The sequence below is a fragment of the Phalacrocorax aristotelis genome, chromosome 2 (genome assembly GCF_949628215.1).
Source record: "Phalacrocorax aristotelis chromosome 2, bGulAri2.1, whole genome shotgun sequence".
In the NCBI taxonomy this organism is placed as follows: Eukaryota; Metazoa; Chordata; class Aves; order Suliformes; family Phalacrocoracidae; genus Phalacrocorax; species Phalacrocorax aristotelis.
The window spans coordinates 74,768,179-74,794,468 of NC_134277.1; the positions used below are offsets into that span (position 1 = coordinate 74,768,179).

A 26,290-nucleotide genomic window follows, 5' to 3' on the forward strand; every position below is an offset into this window, starting at 1 on the left:
AAGAAAAGAATGTAAGAATTTTACACAATGATAAAAATGCAGCCAGGAAAAACCCTTCATCTTACCATTAACAATAAAATGCTAGAGAGGGCATTGTTGTTAGGGACTTGTTTGTCAAACAATAAATCTGAAACAACTTACCAAATGAGTTCCCTAGAGAGACCTCTCTAGATTCATTACATGAGTGCTAACAATACCACTACAGTAAACTTTCAACTGATGTCCATTATATTACATTTCTGTAATGATTTTTCTGGCCTTTTCAAACTACAAGACTAAAACTGTTGTGTGCATAAGCTTTCAGTAAAAAAAAGAATTGTTATTATTCAACAAAATAAATGCTAGCATTTCAGAGCCAAATTCTCTTCTTTCTTATTCACAGAAAGCCTTAATCCTGTATCTCAGAGCAAAACGTAGCCCATAATTTGGTTTTATGCATCCAAAATACTGTCTCTGTCTAATAAAGTATATACTTGAAAGCCATGGGTTTTGCTTGATTAGGGCTAAGTAAGGGTATAGAACAATACCAGAATTTACTATACCACCTTTGGGAAGGTGCTTTCAGTGTCTTCTACAAACGTGAATTATTTTAATCTCACAACCCTGTGTAGCGAAGGGGGAAATTGCCACTGAGAGGCTAAAATGCAAATAAATACCTATTTTAAGTAAGTCAGCTAGAGGTGCAAACCAGTAAAGTTGCGTCTGAAACTGAAAATTTCTAGGCTTCTGGATCTGTAATCATTAGTCAAATTCAAGGTGTATCAAGTTCAAAGAAGAACACCTGTACCTGAAATCCAAGGCTATGTTAGAAAAAGTCAGCTACATGTGATTTGGCCAGGGTTACTCATGACAACCTTAGCAGTATGAGGGAAAAGAGTGTCATCCAAATTGCTAGTCTCTAACTTACAGAAAACTGTAATGAAACATCTAAGAAAAGAGAACCCCACTGTCCATTAACAGCTTTTAAACGTTTGTACTTGAGGAAGAACCCGAAGTCTTAAATGCATTTACTTCTGGGGAATGGGGGAAAAAAAAAAAAAAAAAAAGGGACTAAGAGGTGTTTTTATTGGATGTGTTTTGAAAGGAGACTGACAGAGCTGAGTATGCGAATCGTGAAGATCTTCCCAGCACCTGACTGAACGCAGAAACATCCTTCACAGAGCAGGTAACGTCGGCAAGGAAAAAATTAAATATACCCTCAGGAGCTGAAGCTGAACGAGCAAAAGCTTAGCAATACATAGCAATGCCTTTTAAGTTAGACAGGGCAGATGCTAGTGTTTATTCCACCTTTGCGCGGCGCCAGCCCTTCTGAGGTACAGGCGGGAGGCTGTTCAGCAGCCCGCCAGGTGATTCGTGTGGGAAAACCACGACGCAAACGTTTTTAAGAGCTACCCAGCATGCAAAAATAGCGAGATAATACAAGTAATGGCCCTGCTTAATAACGTGACGCGTGCTGCAAGGCACTTTTGGGGGGCTGAGCCGAGTCCGTGACTTCTGCCCGTGGAAGGGTTCGCTTCTGGTTTCGGGTCCATTCATTTTCCGTCGACCTCGGCTGCCCGTCATGGCCGCTTGGAGCGACCGGTGAGGGGACCCGCCGCCTGGGCTCTCCCACCGCCCCCACGGCCCCGCTACTACCCCTCGGCGGCTCCCGCCGCACCCCCGGCCGCGGCCCGCCCTTCCCCGGGCGCCGAAGGCGGTGCCCTTCCCGCGGAGGGAGTGGGCGGCTGCCTCTCCTCAGCCGAGGGCGCGGCGGCGGGGAGGGGTTTGCTGTCTCCTCCTCCCGCCCTCAGTCCACCCCTATCATGGCGGCCCCGGCCTTGACCTTCCTCCGGAGGTTATGCTGGCGGCCGATCGGCGACTTAAGGTGAGCCCCCATCGTCCGCGCACTGTCCTTGTGGCCGGGGGCTCTGGCACCGTCCCGTCCCGCGGAGGGACCGCTCCGCCGGTCGCTGTCTCCCTGCCGTGACGCTGGGGTGAGCGGCCGGCAGCGGGCCCTGGGCGGGCTTCCCCTTCCCGCCGCCTTGCTCCGGCGGGGACCCCTCACGGGGGCTAGGGACAGGCGGCCCAGGGGCCGGGCGGGTAGTGTGGCGGTAGGGCCGGCCATTGCCTCAGACCTGGGCAGCCCCATCTCCCTCCTGCCGGGTCCCGGTGTGGAAACCGGGTGCCCTCCTGCCTGGGCCGCCTGGTGAAGCGGGTTCATGTCCTCCCTACGTGGTTAATGCGCAGGACGAGGCGCTGCTGTCGTCCTAGGACGAGGGAGATCCTTCTCAGGAGAGGAGAGAGATCACTCCAGCCATAGCGCCCGCCCTTTAAGTGATTGAGCACACCAGGGGAGCGGGAAACCTGCGTTTGGTGCCCTGGTCCTCAAACAGGGCCTGTCACCCTTATATTTCTGTTTCCTGAGGCAGGCAAATGTTTAAGCACCAAAGAAATTCTTGGTAAGGCAACCGAAACTACTGAAATACTGAGAAGAATGTGTGATTCTCTGTTTTCTTGGGGATCCCCCCGCATCAGTGCCATAAAAACAAGCTTAATTTTGTGTCTAACTAATTAAGGCTTCTTGCTAAGATTACTCTGGCTTTCCAAATACTGATGTAATATCTCCTGCAGTGTGTCTTTATTACGTATTGCTTTTAAGCTGTTTCCAAATAATGTCACGTGCAGTAGTGCATGCTGTGGCAGCTGTGCGCCTTCAGCGTTAGTTGGGCTGGAGAAGCAGAAGGGACGGATTGGCTTGCAAAAAGGCATAAAATTGCAGGATTGACTCTTTTTTTAAATTGAAAATGGTTAAATTGGAAATTCCACTGTAAAATTGCTTGTGTATGTATAAGAATCACAAAAGATGTCAATTTATAGAATTTCTTCTTCCTATCAAAAACAGCTTAACAAACACACAGTTAAAGTAGTGCACGTGGTTTGTTAAGTATACTCTGTAACAAGTTTCAAAGTAGAAAAGTGAAACAGGCATCATCATACCAATAGATACCTGTGATACTCTGATTAGCAACATGCAAATTCAGCTGTTACAATACACACTTTCATAAGTGAAATGCTTGTACTCAAGTATCTGTGTGTGCATCTTGACCAGGAAACTGTAGTCATTTATGCATTAAACTGTAATATTTTTCTCCTAAAGCTTTGTGAGAAATTATTTTAGGTACGTACACAAACATCTTAAGATATAGGGCAAAACAAAGAGAATGTGAATTGTGTGATCAGCTTGACTTCTGCCCTCATTTCAAAAAGAATAACTCTAGGCAAGCTTTCTACAGATAAATAATTTAGTATAGCTAAGATGTTACAGTGAGAGGGAGGGAAAGAAATTCTAAATCGGAAAAATGTATAAAAGACTGGCCTGCTGGACATCATTAAGCTAGTGGACTCACATGTATTTGAAACATTAAGATTCTGTATGTGAATAAGGTCATAAACCAATATTAATAATGGGTTAATGTTCTGAGTATATGATCAGATATAATACAGGAAAATGATGCAGTTCTTGCAACAGTTGAACACCAGACAGGTGAGCTTAATTTTCTGCATGAGCAATACACTAGCAGAATTATATCAAACACACTGGCAGCCTTGCTGCGCCGATGAATTTAGGAAGCTTTTTTTGCAGCCTAAACTGAAAAAAAAAGAGGCAAATCCTTGGAGCACTGGGAGAGGAAGACCCATACAAATATAAGGACAAAATGCAACAATTCCTCTTTCATTGTTGTTTTGGTTTTGGGTTCTTTTTTCCCCTAAGCAGGAAATTCCTAATCCTTTCAGACATGAAGTTGTGACTTCCACAGGTTTTTCTCCCACATGCCCACTTCTTGTCCTGCCCTGTTGCAATACGTAATTTTTCCAGGCTTGATTTTGCCTGAGGAGGGGGAATGCTGACATAGATGCACATTCAGAAGAGTCTTATTGGGGCTGTAGCCATTCGACAGTCTTTGCATTCACCTCTTTGAGACTGGAGGCCCCACAACTCCGCTGCTATGAGGCAGGCTGTATCTGCATTTACAGCAGATACGCTGGGAGCAGGACATTTGCTGCTGGGAAACCTGCATCTACACTGTCCTTGTTTTGCGGCTTTTCTTCAGGCTGATTGTAGTATGATCCCAGCACTGAATGCCTATCAGCAGCTAGAGGGCTAGAGGACATCCCCTGGTTTTGTAATCTAGGAGGGATCTAACTCATATGCGCCAAAAGAGCTCTGCAGTGCAAAGCAGGGGAATGGAGCGCACATCAACTTGGAGACATGCTCCAAGAGCATTCTCCTGGCCCAAACTAAGACAGTGACAGTCACACCCAAACTTCCTAGTTGGTACAGTTATCTCAGCGACTCTAAAGAAAGTTAGATCTTATCAAAGACTTATCATTCCATGAGCTACTCTTATTTCTCAGCAGCTCTGACAAGCCTTTTTCAGAACAGTGCTATTAAATGCTGGTCTTTGAAGCGAATTGAAAAATGGTTAATTTTCTCTTAAGTCATTGGGTTGTCCTTGCTTATGTGGCCTTGTTGGTCTTTGCCTCTGCCTGGAATACTTACTGCTTACAGTAAATCTGTCTTTACTACAGTATCTGCTCTTCAGCTTGGGAGGCAGCAGTCCTAAGAGTTCAAGTTCACTTCCATCCTGGCTCTTGAGCAGTGCCTTCTTGCTTCCCTGCATCATCTCATGACAAGACATCTGCATGTTTACAGCCCACCCACGTGGCCAGAGCTCGGGTGCTATTAAGTCCCAGCACAATATGCAACAGTCCTTATTCAGTCCCTGCAGCCCTTTTCTGTTTCTGTCTGGGAATTAACTGAACCTGCTCCCGGAATTGCTTATCCTTTACTTTGTAGTGCAGTTGCATTCTTTAGTCATTAAATCAGGGGCCCTTTGATACATTTATGGCAAAGCACAATGTTATAAACCTTGCATCTCCTCCTTTTCCTGTCTCTGACTGCAGACCTTGTAGCTCTTTTCTGCCTTCCCTCCCACTAAGCCAGTCAGACGTAAGGTCCTGGGAAAAGGCCTTGGGGGGTTGTCTTTGCCCTGGAACGGTGCATGTTGTGAGGAAACTCCTCTGTTGAGGGTGGAGGAAGAACTGATCTCTTGCAGCTGAGAGATTATTTCTGGCTTCATCAACTGACTGTGCTCTGGGGCCTTTCTCAGTGAGAAGAGACTCAGTATTCTAGGTCATTCCCTGAAAATAACTTCTTTATTGCTGGTAATGGTCTATCAACTGCAGCATGGAGTTTTGTTTGCTTGTTTTTAGTATGTGAGGAATATGGAAGCAGAGTGTTCCACTGCTACAGATATGCAATGAAGTTTCCTGTATTTGGAGGTAATAGCAGATGTCAGCACACCCAGAGCGTATGTAAGCCTTGCCTCTTAGAGGCTACTATCATCCTGGAAATGACCAGTGAATTTGGTGGTATCCCTTCTTCTGTCCCATTTCTTTTTTCCAGGCTTGGTCACATGGAGCTAGTTGGCCTCTGAGGGAGTCTGCCTTGTATCCCTGTAGTGGGAAATGTCTAGTCCTTTCTGACAATCCTATTCAGATAGCTGCGGTTGGATACGGACATAAAAATTTTAATAGGTTGGTTCTGATAGTCTCATGCTGGCTGAGCAAAAAGGACACTGTTGCCTCTTCACTTCTCACCCACTTTCCCTCTGTCAGACCATATTTCTGTATTGCAACAGCTGCTTTCCTTCTCTTTCCTACTGTTCACTGTCACCCCCGATCCAATCCTTGTATACAAGTAGGAGGACTGGGTTTTTGTGGTATTGTTCTCAAGTAATATATCAGGCTATATTCTTAAAAACCCTGTTTGCTAACACACTGGAGTCTTCTGTGGGTCTGTACCAAAACCTCTGGTGTCGGCAGTAGAAGTTGCTTTTATGCCTGAAACTTTTGTCCAAATGTTAGGTCTTGCCTGAGTTGGATACGGTTTCCCTCCTGACCTGAGTGTGGCATGGGCAGTAGGTGTCCTGCAGCCTCCTGAATGTCTGCCCACTAGCTTCCCCACTTGCTAGCAGTTGTGTGGGAATGCATCCTGGCACACTGACATGGGAAGTCCATCCATGCACATGGTCATGTTTTACCTGCAGCACAAACACATACCTTGATCCTACACCAGAGAGGCGCAGCAGAGTATGCTTTTTAATCTCTGTTGCTGTCTTATATGGTCTCTTGTGTTTTGGTTTCTGAGTCTCTTAAGTCATGCCTCTCAGTGCTGTGTCTCAGGCTGTACTAGCTTGCCTTGCTCAGCTGTTCGCTGTTCTGCATCAGTCAGCCAATGCTTTTCTCCTGTGACAGATTTCTGTTCATCAGCTCTCCTTGGCTTACACTGGATTCTGTAGGTCTCGAGCGCTCTGCTCTTCTCCTCCTGCTTGAGATAACTGTGCCTATCTTTTTAAACTTCCTTTTTGTATGTCAGGCCTCTAGTTCTAGTTGATGCTTGTGAGCCAGTTTGTCTTGCCCAACCTTTGACTGCAGACCATAGATCCTTGCCTGACACCAGAAGAACAAGCAAAGCACATAACTGCCTTGATATTAAACTTTTTTTTCTGTCCACAAACTTAGTCTTTTCTGTGTTGGTACAGGTCAATAAAAAGTTTACAGAGCTCATCATATTTCCCTTACCTTTTCAGTAGCAATAATTTTGCCTTTATCTACATTTTAAAAAAAATTTTTTAAACTCACCTTCTTTCCTTTCTTGAAGCCTTGCCTGATTTGAGTTTTGCAAAAACTTTTTGCAAAATACTGGTAAAATCAGCTTCCCATAACGTTGTGACTGTAATGTAACTTTCTGAGTCTTTCAGAAAGGGTCGTCATACCACTGATGACTGTTGAATTTCTCTTTTTCTTTAAGGGTTGGGATTCTGGAACGTAGCCATTAGAGTAAACTCATCCACTGTCTTTTGAATACTGAGCCTGACTAGTCAATGGAAAATAAACAAATATCTTAGTGGGAGGCTTTTTCTGCAAATACTGATGTTAATTGCATGAGTTACTATGTCTTGTTTGCACATGCTGATTTACCAATATGATTTAGAAGACAAAAGGTAGTGGTGAAAAGTATCCAGAAAAGCATCTAAATAAGTTCACATCCTTATTTAAGCACCCTCTTAAACTGTTTTAGACAGAAATACATGCAGCAGTTAAAATCAACAAAATGAAATCCAGAGCAGCAAGCTCACTAACTGTATGTAATCCAGCCGGATTTGGCAGTTCACAGCTAATATCAAGCCAGGGTGTCTGGAAGTCTTGAAGATGGATTGGCTTGGAACACAGCTTTCTGTTGTAGTTAATTTGCTTTGAAGCAGCTGTTCATTGAAGTCAGCATGACCTTGTCAGCTTTGTCTGCTTAAGTCAGTGATGACTAGGTGGTTCTGTAGCAGCTTTTCTGCGAGTTCAAAAGAATCTGATAATGTGAATGCAAATAAGGTAGTGGTTAACTACACTTTCTATTGTTGAATTTTGCTAGGTTTAAACAGCCATCCTCTCCAAAGTGAGCTCTCAAGTAGCTCCCACTTGGCATGAGGAACCACGGTTTCTTTCTGCCCTTGCTTTTTAATATTTCTTTCCCCATCAGAAGTTAGTTATGGGTTTCTTGAGAAGAATGTAAATACGTTTTCAAAGCTTGGCATTTTTAAAAATGTAATATGGGGCCTGGAAGTGATTTTGAGCTTTTGCTAGGGTAGAAGATACCGTCTTTGAATAGTATTATTCTAAGAAGCTACTTATTTATCTTCCCTTGTACTTCTCCCCCTGTGCAAATTATGTTCTGTCTGCAATTGCAATCTAGTGAAGAGAGCAAGCCAGCTATACTTCATCCTTGCATAGCAGTCCTCATTAGGATGGAAATTGGTCTATTTATTTCTAGCAAAATTTTTGGAACATTGCCCATATGAAGAAATGAAAATCACTTGAATGTCAGGAATTCAGAATTCATAGTGCAAAACATGACATCTACCTGGGCTTGGTATGCAGACTTAACTCACTTTAATGAACCTTATTTACAAGTAACCTCCATTTATAGTAATGCCAAAGTAGACCCCAGAGGTTTTCCTCATAGTTATCTATCTTAGAGTGAGCACATACAGAAGATTGAACCAGTTATGTCAGGCTCTTCTCTTTTCCACTTTATTGTTGTGTCCAGCTTAAGAATATTTGTGGGTTTTTTCCTATTTCCTGACTGTTCTATATTAAAAGAATAATTTAAATGTTGACCAATGTGAAATAATCTGCTTAAAACTATTATATATTATATATATATATTATATATATATTATATATATATAATATATATATAGGTATTCAGTTCAGATGGTATCTTTCTTCATTATTCTGATGTAGTAAATGATTGAGCCTTTCTGTTGTGATGAGTCCACTGATGACAGTGAACATTTTTCAGGTTCCCTTGAAGTTCATTGTAATAAAATTTAGACTGCAATCAGTAAACTCCAGCAAAAACTCTGAGCTAAGGTTTTAAAGGTCTTGTTAAACCATCCTTTATTTCACAGAGAAATAGAAACCATTGCCAAGTCATTCAGTACTAGATGCTTCACTAGAAAAGAAGCAGCAAAAGCTCTCTTGGATTGGGTTCTGCTTAAGACTTTCTTCCATCAAAACTCAGGCTGTAAGTCACTGAGTAAGTGGTGCTATTTGGCTTTGGAGAGGTCTGGCAGTGATTAACATGTAGCAACTTGATAATTTGCCAACATCCTGGTTTTTAAATTATCCTGGTGGTAGTCTTTTATCACTGAAAGCAATGATACTAAAGAAAATAAAAACTCTTACAGTTGCTAAAAAAGTATTTTATCAGCTTGTGCTTTTAATACAAGCAGTGCTATGTAATGCAGGCTAGCCAGCTGTGTAAAGGAGACCATAAGAATTTTTGGTGAGCTAATAGCTTCATTATTTTGTTCATAAGCTACTGAATTTCCACGTTGACCTAAATACCTACGGAAAGGATAACAGCACTAGATAGCAGTAAATTCAGTAGGTAGACAGATTTCATTTGTGCTGAAATCCAGAGAGAATTTGTGTAATATTTTATTATGTTATTGTTTTGCTATGTGTGCGAAAGCTACCTTTTTTCTGATAATGTGCAATATTCCAGGTGGAAACTTCTGTGGTCCAGTCAGTGAATTAAGTCTGTCTGGTTTAGAAACAAGTAAACACAACTTTGCCCTCAGTGCTATCTGACCACAGAGTTCATAGTAGCATTTTGACCATGGTAGTGCAAAGCTGTGTTTAAAAACAACTTTAAAAACCCCACCTCAAAAGCAAAACCTTCCTCCTATCTGAATGTTGTAGAGTCCATTTACCCTGCTCGTAAAAATGTCATCTTCTGTTGGCATTTGACTCCCCAGAGGGAAAGGTATTTTTCTCTCCTCTCTTCTTTCCCTTTTCTCCCCCCTATTTTTCATTTTATTTAATTTTTTTTTCCTTCCCTCCCAGTAATCTTATTGCTTTGCCAAAAAGAAGGTTAGGTTGGAGAAGGAAGCCACACAGGAGTTGTCCCTCACAGGTCCTGATGTATTTCTCAATATTTCACATATTTTGTCTGTAGCTAGGGTAGCTCGCAGGTGAACCTTTTTCCTTGGGGCAGAGGGCATGTGCACTCACTCTTCATCCCAGCCTGGTCTGTAATTGTCTGAGCAATGGGGGTGGGGAACTTTGCTTTAGCAAATATTATGGTTTCAAAGAGTTCATCATGTGCTTTGCTCTGTGAAAGACCTTCACTAATTTAAGCAGTCAGTAGTTTGGGGGATTTTTTTTTCTGTCATGATCCTGCAGATTGATCTTTGATTGGACTTCCCGGCTACAAAGACTGGATGTGTACAATCATCTCAGTACTGGTTTTGTCCTTGAATGTAGATTGACTTACAGAGGGAGGCTGCCAGATGAGAATTTCAACAGTCACAGCTCAATAGCAAATATAGTCTTCCTGTTTCCTTAGTGTCCTAGAAGAGTTCATTCCAATTCCTCCCCTGAAACAGACTCTGAAGGCTGTCACATGAAGGTAAGAAGAGCTATAGCTTCAAAGCCTAGTCTAGAGATGAATGGTTAAAGTTAGTGGGCTGATTGTGTAATGCTTCAATATAGCTAGCAAGTTAAATGTGTTTGTTTTTCACATAATCACAGACTGGTTGAGGTCGAAGGGACCTCTGGAGGTCATCTGGTCCAACCTCCCTGCTCAAGCAGGGCCACCTAGAGCTGGTTGCCCAGGACCGTGTCTGGACAGCTTTTTAATACCTCCAAGGATGGAGACTCTACCACCTCCCTGGGCAACCTGTGCTAGTGCTCGGTCACCCTGACAATAAGACAGTGTTTCCTCGTGTTCAGAGGTAACCTCCTGTGCTTGAGTTTGTGCCCGCTGCCTCTGGTCACATCACTGGGCACCACTGAGAAGGGCCTGGCTCTGTCTTCTTTACACCCTCCTTTTGGATATTTGTGTACATTAATAAGATCCCCCTGAGCCTGTCCTTCTGTGGGCTGAACAGTCCCAGGTCTCTCAGCCTCTCTTCATATGTGAGATGCTCCAGTCCTTTAATCGTCTTCGTGGCCCTTTGCTGGACTCTTTCCAGTATGTCTGTACATACTGGGGAGCTCAGGACTGGACACAGTAATCCAGGCGTAGCCTCACCAGCCCTGATCAGAGGGGATTCCATTCTTAATTGGGAGTGAAATGATTTATTGAGGATTAGATTAATTGTGGTGTATGGATTCTTTGCTGCCGATTTGACCCTCCAAAAAAGTGGCCACTGTTTTTGTAGTAAGGTCCTCTGATAATATTTATTCTGAAAATAGGGTATGAGAGGTATGTAACTTGTAGAATGCACAATAATTCTGAATAATTTGGTCCTTGGAATCCAACCATTAAGACAGTGACATTTTTATTTCAAATACGCAAGCATTTTATACCATGATAAACATGCTTGTAAAATGATTACTGCTTCAAAAACATCAGTATAGCAAGTCTGATCCTGAAACAAAAGTATCTTTCTGGGTGGTTTTGTGGTTTTTTTTCTTAACTGCCAGTAAGATGCCAGATGAAACACACTTTTATTCTGGGGAAGAACTTCTAAATTTTTTGGGTTGTCAGCCACTTTCACAGACCAATAGTTCATAATCTCTACAAGAACAGCAGAAGCCAAAATGACTCTCTATTTGTGGCATCCCCACTAATAGCTGCCATGATGCAATGTCAGCCTCTGTCTTGTGAGCTGCTGCTATAGATGCAGCCTTCTAAATGCTATGATTTAAGCTTTTTACAGTGCTTTAGTAAGACATGACTTGAAGTCCCTTGGAACATGTATAATTTTCATTTCTAAAAGTAGCAAACATTCTCAGCTCTTTATTTTGTATGCAAGACTTCGTAGTGTGTCATGTCTACAAGCTCAATCTTTCTCTGGTAAAACTAAGAGCAAGGTGTTTTATCACAGCATCATAGAATGTTTTGGATTGGAAAGGAGCTTTAGAAGCCATCTAGTCCAACACCCCTGCGCTGAGCAGGGACATCTTCAACTAGATCAGGTTGCTCAGAGCCCCATCCAATCTGACCTTGAATGTTTCTAGGGGTGGGGCATCTACCACCTCTCTGGGCAACCTGTGCCAGTGTTTCACCACCCTCGTAAAAAATTACAGTAAAAACTTACCCACTGTATTATTTTTTACAATGTAAATCTAAAGAGAAAGTAATCAGTTGGAAATTGATAAAACTTTTCAATATCATTGTTATTCATAGAGCAGCTGCAAATTCTGCTGTGACAGAATTGTAAGTCTTGCATGTATGTGAGAACTTCAGCTCTAAGCCCAAGTCACCATCAGATTTTTACTGAGTAAATTGGCCCAGGTCTTTACAGGACACCTGTAAGTTTGTCTGGTTGTGGGTGCTGGAAATAGTGCCAAAACCAAGAGCAGTGTGCTACTTAGTGTTTAGACCTCATTTGTTTAATTCTAAGTTACCTGAAAGAATTTTGGATTTGGACAGGATAAGCCATTGACAAATACTGCTTCATTAATGCCATATAGCTTGTTCAGTATTCTTTGTGTCCATCCCCATTGTATCTCGGTGTCATGGATTCAGCAGAGAAAATAAGCTTCAGACAAATTGCTTGTCTCCATTCACTGGTTCAGCTGAACTAGCAGGAGCGTCAGTTGGTTTTCTAATGAGGATGGGGGCTCCAGCAGCTGGTTGTATCCTTGTCAGAAGCCTACCTACCTTGCCCAAATGCCATTAACATCAAAGTGTGCATTTTCTTGCTCTCCATAGAGTCAGCAGGATTTGTCCCCAGAGCCAAACAAAAGGGGCTTTTTTCCATTCTCCGTTAGCAGCAAAATTATTTTTGGTATTTGTTCATAACTGTTTTGTTAAAGTCACCTTGTATAAAAAAAAACCTATGTGCGTTTGTTGCTCTCCAGATACTACAGTAATCTCTGAGTGATTCTCAGCAAATGTCATGTGTATGAGTATCACAGCTCTATATTTTTCTGCTAGCATTCATGTTTATAACTTTTGAGTGTGTTTCAGAGGATATCTGTCTGTAAATCTTCCTGCTTGCAGAGATGTTGTACAGGGACTGAGGACATACATGAAATTCTCTCATGCCATTTACCATGTCCAGTTAACTTAGGTCTGGTGGAAAGAGAGAGCTCTTGCAGAGAATTCAGGAGATGATCCCATTTTCCCTCCCAGTGGCTGTGATCAGAGCACATTAACTGTGCCTGTATAGAGCACTAAAGAGCAGCCCATTTCAGATCTCATTGAATGGTGATCTAGATCTTTGATTCTTAGCTATTCTTTACTATTGAAAAAACCTGTCAAGCACAGCTGAGCCACTTACACTAAACAACAGTAGTGATTCAGCACTTCAATTTGCCAACAGACACATCATTATCTTCTAGTTTTTGTATGTCAAAATAGTGTAGGAGTGTAAAATAGTAAAAGCTGATGAGGATTTGTACACCAAACTTGTGTTTAGAACAACTATTGAAATGTTCTAATGTAAAGGAGGAAATAATTTGACTTTCATTTCTTTCTCTGTATTAAAGCAGCAGTAAGTGAACTGGTTTTAGAATATTTCCACTGATCTTTTCTGCTAGATAGATATATTGGATTCACCAGAACACTAGAAGCATTCCTATTACCTGAGAGCAACACATTTTAGTTATTCTGTACTAGCTACAGTATAATGGGGTGCTGCCAAGGACTGTGCTGGTACAACAGGGAGGGATAGTTATCTTCTTACGTTTTTTAGGAAAACTGGAGTTCTGTCTACTGAGTCATCAACACCTCCATGTTATCACCATGATTAATAAAACTTTGTATTTCCCCCAGAGAATCAAAATGCACTGATTTCTAGAGAATACCTTTGGTGCTGATAAGACTTTCTTAGGCTACTGGTGTTTGGTCTAGGAGGTGATGTGCTTGTTACAATAGGTCTTTGCAGGACCCTGGTGAACAAGTAGCATTGCTTTACCAAACAGACCTATGCATCAGTTCTTGCTGCATGAAGAAATAAAACAACTCTGGCTGCTAAGCTGGTGTTAACCTATTGCTAACCTGCTGCGACCTACTAACTTGGACTACTGCTTACCTGCTGCCGTGGTGCATGTTAGCAGGTGATGGCAATGCAGGGTTCAACAGAGTGAGCCTCTGGGGAGGTGGGGAAAGTACAGACTGCTTTGCATGCAGTATCTACTGCGAGTTAGTTGACTTGTTGATTGTAAGGTGTAAAAGTTGCTGTCATGAAAAGTGTGGATTTAACTCAAAGAAGCAACTCGGTTATTTGACTGTTTCCTTCTTTTGAAGTTGCTAGATATTCGAAAATATACCAGTTACTAAAATTTGAATAAATTGTTAGAGGCGGTCTCTGCTCCTCTGTCTTCTGAATGAAGGCTGAATTTCATCTGCCCATGTTCTGAATTATTTTAGTTTTAATTAATGGTGGAGGGTCTTGAAAGAGTTGCATACAAAAGAGGGGAAGTGGAAGTTTTCACATTGGATGGTTTTGGAAGCAGATGCAGGCTTTTTCAGGATGACAGAGGTTGCAAAGGAAGATGTTCATGTATCAATACGGTTACTCCACGTTTCCCAGTATAAGAGAAGAAACTTCAAAGGACTTAACAGCTGAAGTAATTTGGCTTTATTAGTGTAAACACTGTCAAGCTGAGGTTTCTTTGGTGTGACACCACTGCCTACTACACCACTCCTATTTGTAAGTCTGTCTGTACAACTTACAGGGATCCTGGTTTTCACCTAGAAGTCTGACAAGATGTAATAGACATCATATTCATTTGACAGACACTCATGAGAAACAAAATCATTCTATGGGGGGAGAAAAAAAAAAGAAGAAACAACCTGAAAGGAGTATATGACAAGAGATAGTGTGTATAGTGAAATGATCTGAAGTTCTTTGGGAGAAGCCTGTAACAGGATGACATAAAGAAAGAGAGGGTTGCTTTGCTTGTATAGCCAGAACAATCTCCCCACAGAATTTCTTTATTAATTAACTATACAACCCCCTCATACCACTCCTTTTTTTTCCTCCAGCAATAAAGGAGGAATGATTGCTCTAAACATGCCATAGGCTGCTCAGTTTGCTTTAGGCCTGTCAGGTGCCTCTTCTTTTCCCAGCTCAGCTCTAGGTAGCTCGTATGGAGAGAATAACTGGAGGACTTGGAGGTACGGCAGAAATTTGACAGTAGCCCTGTCCACCTTCAGCTATACGGGGCAAGCTCTTATATTGCTGTGTAAGTGCTCTGGCTATCTGAAAATTTATGAATCCTTAATGTTGCATTATTATGTAGCTAAATATATGTTTGTGTTCAGTAGTATATAACCAGTGGCATCATGAATGGTGATTTGGGCAACCTGCAGGCTAAAATTTGTAACGATTTCTGTCTTGACAGCATAGACAATAGCTTCTTCTTGCACAGCAAAATAAAGTGAAGTACAACTATAAATTTGTTGCATGCAGAAAATACTGCAAGTGACCATGGAAAACAGTAACATTGTTTTCCTAGTTACAGAGAGGGCTATGAAATACTGGCACTGCTAATGCTTTGCTTGTTGTCATTATCTGGATATCAACCTTTCTTTTTCATTTTTTAAATCTTCTTTTTAGAGATTCTAATACAAAGTCTTGGGAGGAAAAATAAGATAAGTTGATGTCTTGGATTGAATATCTTTTTCCAGATGGTCCAGTTATTTTTCTCACAGTTACAGTTTAAATACTGGTTTCTATTCCCTTTGAATGCCTCGTTTCCTAACAGTTGCTGCAATTGCCGACGGTGGCAACCACTCCCACCAGCTCTGCTCCTACATCCCTTGATGCAGCTGAACTAATCATCAAAGTTTGCTATTTGTTCTCCAGATACGTTTCTTCTCCATGGAGAAAAATCAGGATAATTTTGAGGGAGGATCAAAATGGGAGAAGTGCTACTGGAAGAGGGGGATGAAGCCTGAGGCTGCTTGGAATGGAAATACTCCATGTCTGGGCACCAGCAGGGAATGACTATCCCAGTTACCCTGCTGGGGAGGGCTTGTGGTTCCTCCTCTGTGGCTGTGTGTGTCCCAACAGCAGGAGGACAGAGAGCGAGAAGGTCTCTTTTGGTTGCTGTCCTGCTTGACTTCTCAGCAGCCTCTCAGAGCAGCGGTTGTTGGTGCTGAAGCAGAGCAGGTGAAGCGCTTGGGATGAGTTTCAGACTCCTGAATCTTGTGGAACAGTTAAGGCTCTGGCTGGCACCTCAGGAACAGTGGTGGGCTGGGCTGGGCAACGTGAGCTGTCTCCTCTTTGCAGAGGCTCTGGAGAAGCATGTAATTGGAAGCTTATTTTAGGTTATAACCAAACACTTGGCACCTTGAGGTTTGTGGGAATTGATTGCTTTGTATCTCAACTAAAAAAAAGAAAACAAACAACCAACCCATACAACTCTTTCTACAGTAGCAGCAGCACAACAGTACTTTGTTTAATTTTCTCTTAAGATAGAAAGAATGTGGGCAGAAATATTACCACTTTATGATGCTGTAATACCAGGTCTGTGTGAAATGGCAAGGGGCGGTTACTGTTCTGCATGAAGACCGTGTGGAATAAGCTGTGCAAAAGATCACAGCACCCTGAGGTAGTGATTATGGCAAAGAAGAGATCTTGTATGCATTATCTGAAGTATTACACTTAATGTGCAAAAGATATCCACATCTTCTATCAAACATATGTTCCAGGATTCATCCGAGTGACACTTTAATGTACTGCTTGCTTCTGTCTGACAACTATTCCTGTTCTTTTTCTTCCTTGTCTCTCTAAAGCTAGTTACAATAATATGAAATGAGCGTTTTCCAGTTCTGTCAGGAGTTTTAAACACACGTGCTTCTAGCACCACCCGCTGCTTGTAATCCTAATAGGATTTTTAACTGCTTTTGTCTGTGCTTTATTTCCCCAGGATCTACTAACGTTTAAAGAAAACCTTTATTAAGTAAATGGAAGATGGAGTTCAGGTATATCCCTCCCTTTCTTTTGCTGGGCGTGTCTGATGTTTCCTATGCAAAAAGATCTTTTGGCTTCTGTTTGGTCTTAACAATAAAACTGCTAAGTTGCTTTAAAAGTTAGAAAGTGAGCAGCCAGCATTTTACAAAAAGTTGGCATCTTTAACTCTATAAAAGTCCTTATGCAAGTGACAGAACTACGCTATAATGAGGGGGCCTTGTCTTTAACAGGCTTTGCAGTCTTTACTAAACAGTGGGAAGCTACTTTCAGTGTAACTGATTTTTAAGATCTTAAGAGCCTTATGTTTGAATGCTTATCAGAATAAGACACATTTACGTGAACAGATAGAGTGAACAGGATAAATGATGGGCTTGCAAGATATCCAGGATGACTGAATGGGAACAAAGAGATGTCCAAGGCAAGGGAATAAATATGAAAAGATTGTCAGCCTGGATTTTTCAGGTTCAGGCAGTGATGCCCAGGGTTTATTTCTTTTTTCAGAGCATACAGCTTGCAAAGTACCAAGTGAATGATCTTGCAGGAGTGCCCAGGCATTTGTCGTGGACTTTGTTGCTGCTCTGCCAAGTTGTGACTTCTCTTGCTTCTCTCTCTCTGGTGGGAGCTGGTTTTTTTACCTAGCTGGGGGAGGTTGCCGGGCCCTCACTACTTTTCCGTGGGTGCCAGTACAGCAAAGGTAGTTTGTAGCAGTGGGGCAGTGGCAGCTAATTGCCGGCAAGGTACAGGGCAATTGAGAGAGGAATCTTTGCAAAGGAAATCATTTAGCTTTGTTGCAGTGAGTAGATGAGAAAGGGGAATACAGAGAGGGTTTTGATTGTCTTTCCTAGGCTTCTTTTTTTGCTTGGATTGAAACAAGTACAGGTTTGACACCAGTAGCTTTTAGGTCAGGTTCCAGGCGCTCTGCCTGCCTTGCGTGGTTTCAGCAAAATCTAGTATGGTTTCAGTGAGACTGCTAAAGTCAGTCATGGATTTGCTTAGTAAGGGAGTAAGAAGGATTCAGTGTCACTGCAAGGAAGCAGCAGATGAAGGGGGTAAGTCATCCCCGCAGTGGGCTACAGCAGCCTCTCCTGCTCCTGGCTTCTTTGGGATTGTGGCACAGTGTCACTGTGTGGTCCCAGAGGTGGTGGTGCTGTTGCGTGTGCTGGCAGGTGGCAAGTGATAGATATGATCTATTTGGGGTTAAGGAGCTCTGCTCCTGCTATTCGTGTATCTCTCTGAAGAATGAGGTCCTGACCAAGACGAATAAATTATGAAATAACTTAATTTTTCCTTTGTGTTTTCAACCTTTGTTATTTTAATAGACAAATAGTAGCAGTCAGCCTTAGCACGTTGGGAACTGGTGATCGTCACTAATGTAAGTAAATGTACTCTGAGATCAGAAGGCAGAGAGAAAGGAGTGGATCATAGATATCCTGCAGAGAACTGAGCTAGCAGCAGCAAGGAAGAACTAAATAAAAGAGGCCTTTCCTTATAAAATTTAGACATCAATAAACAGCTAAGTTGCACAATCTCCTGTTACAAAACCGTAGGTAAAGAGGAAAAGAAGAATGAAAGATGGAGTATTTTAAGTGAATAGATAACATATTTTACCCACGCGTTTTTGTAGCTAAGGAGTAAAACTGGATGTAACCAAACAGCAAAGGAAAGTAGCTCTGAGTCTGGACTTACTGAAAGATAATTCCACTTTTCCCCAGCCAGATATTTTTTATTCACCTAATTGTTTTCTCATCCTCTCCTAGCTTTTCCACTTTGCATCCTTAGTACAGAAGAGAACTTGTGACCTGCTAAATGCCAAAAGCCCTTAACCCTGAATATACACGTGCACATACCTTCAGACTGGCTGCTATGCCGTTCCCCTCTCCCCAGCTGCCCATCCTCAGCTCTTGTTTAATTTTATGGTCACTATCAAACCATGTATAAAAGAGATTCTTAAAGCCTGTTTATAATATTGACCATACCCAAGCTGGAGTGAAATCCAGGTTGTCAAACGTGTTGTAAACCCAAATCTCCCTTTTTAAACATTGAATATATTTCAGTATAGTCACAGCCTAGACTTACAGGAAAAAATTTTATCAGATACATGGTTCATCTTGGGAACAGCAACATTCAAGTAGTTCCAAAGATGGCTAGCAAAACTGCAGGAGAAAAAAATTCAAACCAAAAGAAGCCACTAGTCATCTTCCTGCACTCTCATTTTCTTCTTCCTGTATATGTGACCTTAAAGACATATTTGGGGGTAGGATCTGAAAGCAAGCATCATGTTCTGTGGCTCCAGGACACAGTAATCAAAGAAACTTGGTATTAAAAAACTTGTATCTGTATCTGTTTAGGTACACTTTTTTCCTGGCTTTTATTGATGCTGACATGGAGTCCACAAGTTGGCTAAATAGACTCCCAGTTGGTTAAGGGATAAATTTGTAAAAGACTGAGTCTTCCGAACACATCAGTTTGGATGTTAGTTAAACTGGCAGATGGTTAACCCATGTCTGTCTGGGTGCACTGCTGTGTTAATAAAGGCCTACAGCTCATCAATTTAAGTGAGAATACTTTCTGTTCCTGCAGCCTTTTTTGATAGCCTATTCTATTTTGTGTTGTCCAGGTAGATTTCTTTTTACTAGCACAAGATTTGAAGCAGATTCAAGAATTCCTTTATATAACAGCAAATATTCTTTATGTTTCTATCATTCAAACTTGGTAGCCCCAAAATACCAGGAACTTAGATTTCGTTAATACAGAAGGGCTGTAATAGGGCATAAACCCAGTAGGTTTTACATTGTTACAAGACAACTAAAGACAACTAAAACCTATCTGCGTGAAATGAAAGAGTAATGAAATTAATTGGACACAGCTGGGATTCTTCATGCCTGCAACTTGTAGACTTGCAACAGAAATGTTAACAGACTAAATTAATGATTAAACATTCTATCAGTCTGCATTTGAGATAATCATTAATTTTTCAAATGTGACTGGTTATGAAATCTATCATATATGATGTTCTAACATGACAGCTGTGTCATGTCTGTAAGTTAGAATGGGAAAAGTTGGGGGGTGTTCTTTTCTTTTACTAAAATAGAGAAGGAACACTGATACATAAACTGCTAACATCTTAAAAACAGTAAAAATACTTAATGCATATTCCAATTTAACTGAAAAAGCTGAGACAACATGCTTTTGCCCTGTTGAAACAAACCAAAATTATTAGACCTCTTGGCTTTTGTTTCCAAACTCTGAAGTAAACCTGCTTCTACAAAGCATTACATGGTTGGGTTAGATTTGGTTCTTTGGAGTGGGGCTTGGGTTTTGGGGGTTTTCTTGTTTGTTTATTTTGGATTTGTTTTTTGGGGTTTTTTCTTTTTTTTTATGGAATTACTTTTTTTTTTGTTTTCTCATTGAGAGTTCTTCTCCCAGAATATTTTGACTACCTCTTTTTTCAAGTGTCTACAGGCTGATTTACAGCCAGTCCTTTTCCAAAGTACATTTTGAAATTAGCCTTCAGTTACGCTGCCCTGATTGGAGAGGCTTTCAGATTGAAATGTTTCTAAATAGAAGCACAGAAACTTGAAAAGATTACAAAAACACATAGGCTGCATCCTTGTTTTAATTCATAGACATATAAAGCTGTTAATGTTGCGTACAGAGATTTAAATCAGTAATAAAAATGTTCTGTGTTTCTTATTTGATTGTCATGGACAGAACCTGTAGGGCTCTGATTTATTCCAGAAACAACAAAATGTTAGTTTACCACTACTGCCTTTTAGTGGTCTATATAGGATCATCTGGTATATTACTGCATAGTTTCTTTGTCATCAGGCATTTCACATACTAGGGAGAGATAATGTCATATTCTCCAAAGGTTAATTATGTCATAGCTAAAGCAAACTTCTAAAGCAATTTTCATGTAATGTTTAGTATCTTGGGTTTTGTTGTTGTGGTTTTAGTCAGTGCAGGTAGAAATATTTAATGTTTTACATTTCTTTTAAATGACTTTAAGAAGCAGCATATTTGTTTCTCCTCTAGTCTTACACAAAACCCAAGCGATGAGATTATTTTTTCCCCATTTACTGACAGGCGAGCACAAGCTGTTTGCATTCCAGCAACTCACCTGCATCTGACTGCAGCCACAATGCAAGTCAGCCAGAAAGACTTTGAAAAGGCTCAAGAACAATTGAAGCTTTTGAAAAAGGATCCTGGGAATGAAACTAAGTTGAAGCTCTACGCTTTGTTTAAACAGGTAGGCTTGACTTATTTTGTTTTGTAAGGGGCATTTATAATCTGAGGGGATGGACCTGTAAAGTATTTACTTAAAATAAGGGTTGTTCAAATGTACTATGTCTTAACAAGCTCTTCAAGTGGTCAAATTCTGTTCTTAAAATGCCAGCCCCTCAAACTCTGCCTGAATTCTGTGGGAAGCCAAACCTGTTTCATCTTATAAATCATGCTTTGAATAGAAACCTTTAGTCAAAGACGTAGAGCCAATTTACATCAATTGCGTGATGCCTTCCATATAATATAACATATATTGATGCATCTCTGGAAAATGGCTTATATCTAGGAAAAAAGAGTATGCCACATGCTTCCTCTTAAATTTGTTCTACCTGCAGTCAGTCAGCTGGGCCTATAATATAATGGTGTTGATGTTTGAAGGTTGATTTCTGGGGTTTTTTTTCTTTTTTTGTGTTTTTTGTGTGTGTGATCATTATAGTCTGCTGTTTCTTTCTCTCCCTCTCCCCCCTCCCCAAGGAACTGTTCCTCCACACTTCGAGTGAAGGTTATTCTTTACTACAGCGTGGAAGGACACCCTTGTAGAAATAGCAGGGTTTGTACTAGTACTTGGGGAGGTATTTGTGGATCAAAATTGACTGCAGGGTCAGTACAGGCTGTGGCTTGTTATACTGAAGGCGGTAATCAATCGCTGCTTTAAATAAAAACTTAGCTGACTGTTCCAGGTAGTTTTACTAATTAGTAATAAATAGCTCATAAATATATTCTTTCTTTCCTGCTACCCACTTGAAATACTTCCCTTGAGAAATGTACTTTTTTTCAGGAAAACTGATCATAGAATACTTCAGGATAGCTTGGACTCTTGTGGTTCAACTGGTCCAATGCCCTTGCTCATAGTAGGGCCGACTTTGAAGTAAGATCCAGCTTAATAGATCCTATGCAACAATTCCCTTGTTCACGCAGCTTACAAGTTTTTAACTTTCTTTTTAAGTACAAAACTTCCACAGTTTTTGAGATAGGAGAACTTAACATGTGTGGGCATTTTAGAAATTAATGTCTCATATTGGTTAGGTGCTTCTGAAAGCCCAGCACCAGGTATTAGGAAATAGCAGACACTGAAAACTTCATGGTGCGTGAACTGCCTGAATATTGCCCAACCACTAGGTATTCCTTTTGTTTCAGAGTTGAATTCTGTATCCTGAGCAGGTAAATATTCCTAAGTCATCATCTTTTCTACCAAGGCATCTGAACTTTGATTAAAGGTTTAAATAAGTTTTGTTTCACTCTCTTTTCAGGCTACTGAAGGTCCCTGCAATGCTCCCAAACCAGGTATGCTGGACTTTGTCAAGAAAGCCAAGTGGGATGCATGGAGTTCTCTTGGCAATTTGTCTCAGGTGACAATACCTATAATTACAATTAGATACTTTGTAGATTACTTTACCTTGAAATGCCTGGTCTGTAAGTGAATGGTTGATGTTTAGACATATTATAGGGTAGTTGAGCGACTCTGCTTCACACATCAAAATGTTTTGCACTGTGTTCTACAGGCATTTCATTGCTTCCATGTTTGGAAGTTTTTTTTACTGTGTAAGCCTAGCTCTACCATATTACTACCAGCTTGTACCAGTGCAAGATACCTTACTATGCGCTGACTTCTAGTAAAAATAGTGGGTTTCACCCTATGTTCCATTCTGCTTTTCCCTTTAAGAAAGATGGATTGAGGTTATCAGATCTTACAACAAAGAGCAAATTTGTGAATCCAGCGTATTGGTAACTTTGTCATTTTAACAAGTCAGTCTCTTGTGCCACTGATTGAAAGACTAGAAAAAAGTGGTGTATTGAGAGCCTGTCTTCGTTCTGTCTCAGTATATCTTGACATTATTAATGCCTTTCATAACCTTTAGAGAAGTCTTTACTTCAAGTGAAGTGAGCAGGAAGAATACAGATGCAAAGATACATAAGCATTCTTTTTTTCACGCAGACTGTAGTAAGTCTGACATAGCATGTAGCTGCCACAGTTTTTTCAGCTACTATTAAATGAAGAAAACAAGCTTTGCAAACCAGCTGCCACTGCTGCATTAGGCCTTGCTGTCCAGGAGTAGTTTCTGAGGTCAAAGATATTTCTTAATGCAAATTTTTTTTTGTATTTTTTTCTATTTTAAAGAAAACATGCTTGCATAATTTCATGAACATAACATATTCCTGTGCTGTTTTGGGGCATATGGGGTGTGTTTTGGGTTTTTGTTTGCGTTGGTTATTTGGTTTTTTTTTGAGATGGCTCTGCAGCTTTTAGGAATAGCCAAGAAACACTTAAGGAAAGGAATCTGCTCTTGAAGTTAAAGTGGAGAGGGAAGAGACAATTTCATGTGCTACGGATTATGGATTATAGAATTGTTCAAAGTATTTTATCCTTTCAAGAAAATAGATTGGAACAACCAAGAACTTAAAATTTATTTAAATCACTGCTTACTGTAGAAATAGGGAGGCAGGATTCTTTAGGCTTTTGCATGTCATGTTTGTGCTAAATGAAGACTAGTGTCTTCAAGCAGTTTTAAAATGCCATAGACCCATTTCAGCACTCTTATTTTCAGCAATGCATGTTCTAAAATAAAAACTTTTATTTTGTTGGAGAAATGTCCAACTGGAAAGCAGAAACAAAGGATCCGTAGAAATGTGTAAATGCAGGGAATGTGACAGAGGTGTCTCTGGTAATCTTAGGCGTGGATGGGGGCACTTCTCCAACAAAATAAATGTCATCATCCCACCATCTATGCACATTTATTTTGCCGATCCATTGCTTCTGCTTTCCAGATGACTTTAAGCATGATCTGCAGTGTTTAAATACAGCATGTTCCTTTTCTCATACTAATTAGAATGCCTTCTAATTGGGTTTTTTTTTCTTTTGTCTTGAAGCACAGTCCCTTCCCCCACCCCACCCCACCAGGTACCCATTTTATAAATAGCATAACAAACTGATTCCCATTTCAGCCTTTAATAATCTTGTGTGACTTGTTTCCTTTTTTTTTCTTTTTTTTTCTCCTTTTCTTTTATTACAGGATAATGCCAGACAGAAATATGCTGAACTTGTCTCAAGTCTGGTCTCTGCGGAATCTGCTGGCCAGAAGAAAGATGCTTCTCCAGAAGAGAGCAGACATGGTGACTATGAAACAATACTAGTTACCACCAAGAACAATATCACAAAGATAATGTTTAACCGACCTGATAGGAAAAATGCCATCAATCATAAGGTAAAGAAATTAACGTGGTAGGTTTAATGATTTTTTTTCTTTCCTGGCTAAGTGACTTAAGTTTTTAAGGAGTCGTTACTAGAGGTTTAGCAGAACTGACTGAAGCATGGTGGTCTGAATTTTGAGGGCTTAGTATCCTCACTCCAGTGATAAGCTAATGAATAAATATCCAGTACAAAATGAAACCATTCATCTAAAATGTTACAAATTGGCCTTTTCTATGTCTCTTGGTGCTTTTTCAAACTTATTATAGGATTATGGCCCGCTCTGAACTAAAGTGGCAACTGCAGGAAGGCTAGCCCGCTTTGTGGACACAAGATTTGACTGTAGCCTTACGTATAACAAAGCATGTGTGCAGCCTGCTTTGGCTTGGCACTGTTGCGTATATGTCTAGATAGTCTTCTGGTTCCCATAGCTATCTTCATGAGGAAGTCCATCCTGTTGGAAACAAGATCATGCCGTTCCACAGCTGCAAAGATACCAGAACAGGGACTTCCCTCCACTGCTGCTAATTCTTTAATATATTATTTTACCCATTGAAACTACTCAGGTTTTAAAACTAGCTGTTTCCAGTTAGTCTGTTTTCCGGAGGACCTTATTTTCTCCTGCAGATTTGCATTAGGAATCTTGAGTATTGCAAGCATGTGTCTTTATGGTCAGAAATACCTCTGTGGGTGCAAATTTTTTTCATACCTAGAAAGACCATAGTTAATCTGTCTCTCGAGTTACTTGTTGTCAGTGTGATCTCCTTTCTATGATCTTTTTGTAGCATCACATTTGTACTTTGTTGATTTTCCTCTTATGCAGATGTACAGAGAAATTATCAGAGCGCTTGAAGAAGCTGGAAAAGATGATTCTACTATAGCAGTTATTACTGGTACCATACTTCATATGCCTCTCTTAGATTTGTTTTATATTATGTCAGAGTACAGTACTGACAGGAGCTATCTACCTCTGTTTAGCCTATGATAGAATTGTGTGAGGAAATTCTTTCCTCTAGTATAGACCAAAGATTTTTCCAAAGTGTTTTGGCAAAATTCTTTAAAGGTAGTATTTCAGATTCTTTAGCAAGGTTGCTGTTACGTCCAGATGTCTTCCTGAGATGAGAAGATAGACATGGAATACTCCTAAGGGCTTTATTACTTTTGAGTAGCTGATATATCTGCTCCACAGCATCTTCACTGCTGCTTTTGAAGTTCATTGCTATGGGTTTAGTCAATTTTTCTGTACCTCTGTCATACATTGGAACATACTAAAAACAAGCCCCTCAAATCCTGCACTGGCATGGCCAGTAGGAAGTTTAAAATGCATATTTACCTATGATCATCTGAAAAAAAAATGATACTTTATGCTGATTTTTTTTTTTTTTTTGCTGTGGCTGCCGTGGGAAAGGATTGGCCAGTCAAGCTGCAGTCTGGCCCAGCTGTATACATCCTAGTTATCAGATGTGTGCAGCTGGATGACTGCAGCGACAATGCAAAAGGGCAGCCCAAACTCATGCTCCCTGTACAGTCTAGCTGCTCTGGGAACATGCCATTTGGATTCCCTAGAGGACCTGCCTCTGATGCTGACTGAATGACACAGTGGCTGAGGGCGGGCACTGCCTGTCTGGCCCATCCTTGTTGCAAATAGGTGTGCATTTAGGAAACTAGCCAAAGCTTGAGCTTTGGCTGGCAGCTAAGTAGCGTGGGCACAAGGTGAATTTGGGCTTAAGCCTGTTTACTCATTACTATTGCAGTAATTGCATGTGTATTCTTCTCCACTGTCTTCTTTACCAACACCTTGTATTCCCAGGGTGCCGAATTTCCTTTCAGTAGCAATGACTTCGCACAACAACCTTACAGAAAGAGAAGGGTAGTTCACACGTGTCTTAACACATGTATTGCTAGGAGTAAGTTGCAAACACCCCTGCACAAACCTTTCTGTTCCATTTCACGCTGTAAGAGCACTGCAGCCTAAAGTAATCGATGAACTAACCAGTGAAGGTCCCATCCTGTGAATGTCCTCATGGAACACAGGATGATTTACACAATTAAATCATGCAGTCTAGCTTTTGGATACTCTGCTTTTTTGATGGTGCCTCAAACTGACTTATACATTCACTAACAGGTTATCTGCTTCTTATTGAAGAATACAGTGGTTTCAGTGCAGTGCTGTCAGTCTTATCCTTAAAATGCTATCCCTCTTCCTTAATTGGTCATTAAAAAATGTGAACCTTCTACCACATATGAAATAGGTTATTCTCTCTACTTTTCCTTCATCAGTTTGAAGGGGGGTGAAGGGAGGTGGATAAACTTACATTTCCGTTTTCCTGTTTTAAAAAAA

The 26,290-nt window shown here is 40.8% G+C and overlaps 1 protein-coding gene across 4 annotated transcripts in view; it reads left to right on the forward strand.

The window, feature by feature from the left end:
• Positions 1 to 1,726: 1,726 nt before the first annotated feature.
• Positions 1,727 to 26,290, forward strand: part of ECI2 (enoyl-CoA delta isomerase 2) — a 33,604-nt gene continuing 9,040 nt past the window's right edge. Inside the window, exons 1-7 of one of the 4 annotated variants that reach the window (XM_075084121.1) lie at positions 1,731 to 1,864; positions 16,435 to 16,489; positions 16,980 to 17,029; positions 20,565 to 20,727; positions 22,013 to 22,111; positions 23,774 to 23,965; positions 24,773 to 24,842. In XM_075084121.1, the coding sequence (XP_074940222.1) occupies positions 16,472 to 16,489; positions 16,980 to 17,029; positions 20,565 to 20,727; positions 22,013 to 22,111; positions 23,774 to 23,965; positions 24,773 to 24,842 (592 nt within the window). In that variant the 5' untranslated portion in view covers positions 1,731 to 1,864; positions 16,435 to 16,471. Of the gene's footprint in view, positions 1,865 to 9,992; positions 10,013 to 16,434; positions 16,490 to 16,979; positions 17,030 to 20,564; positions 20,728 to 22,012; positions 22,112 to 23,773; positions 23,966 to 24,772; positions 24,843 to 26,290 lie in introns of those variants that run through there. The other 3 variants (XM_075084123.1, XM_075084124.1, XM_075084122.1) reach the window with 3 other exon arrangements.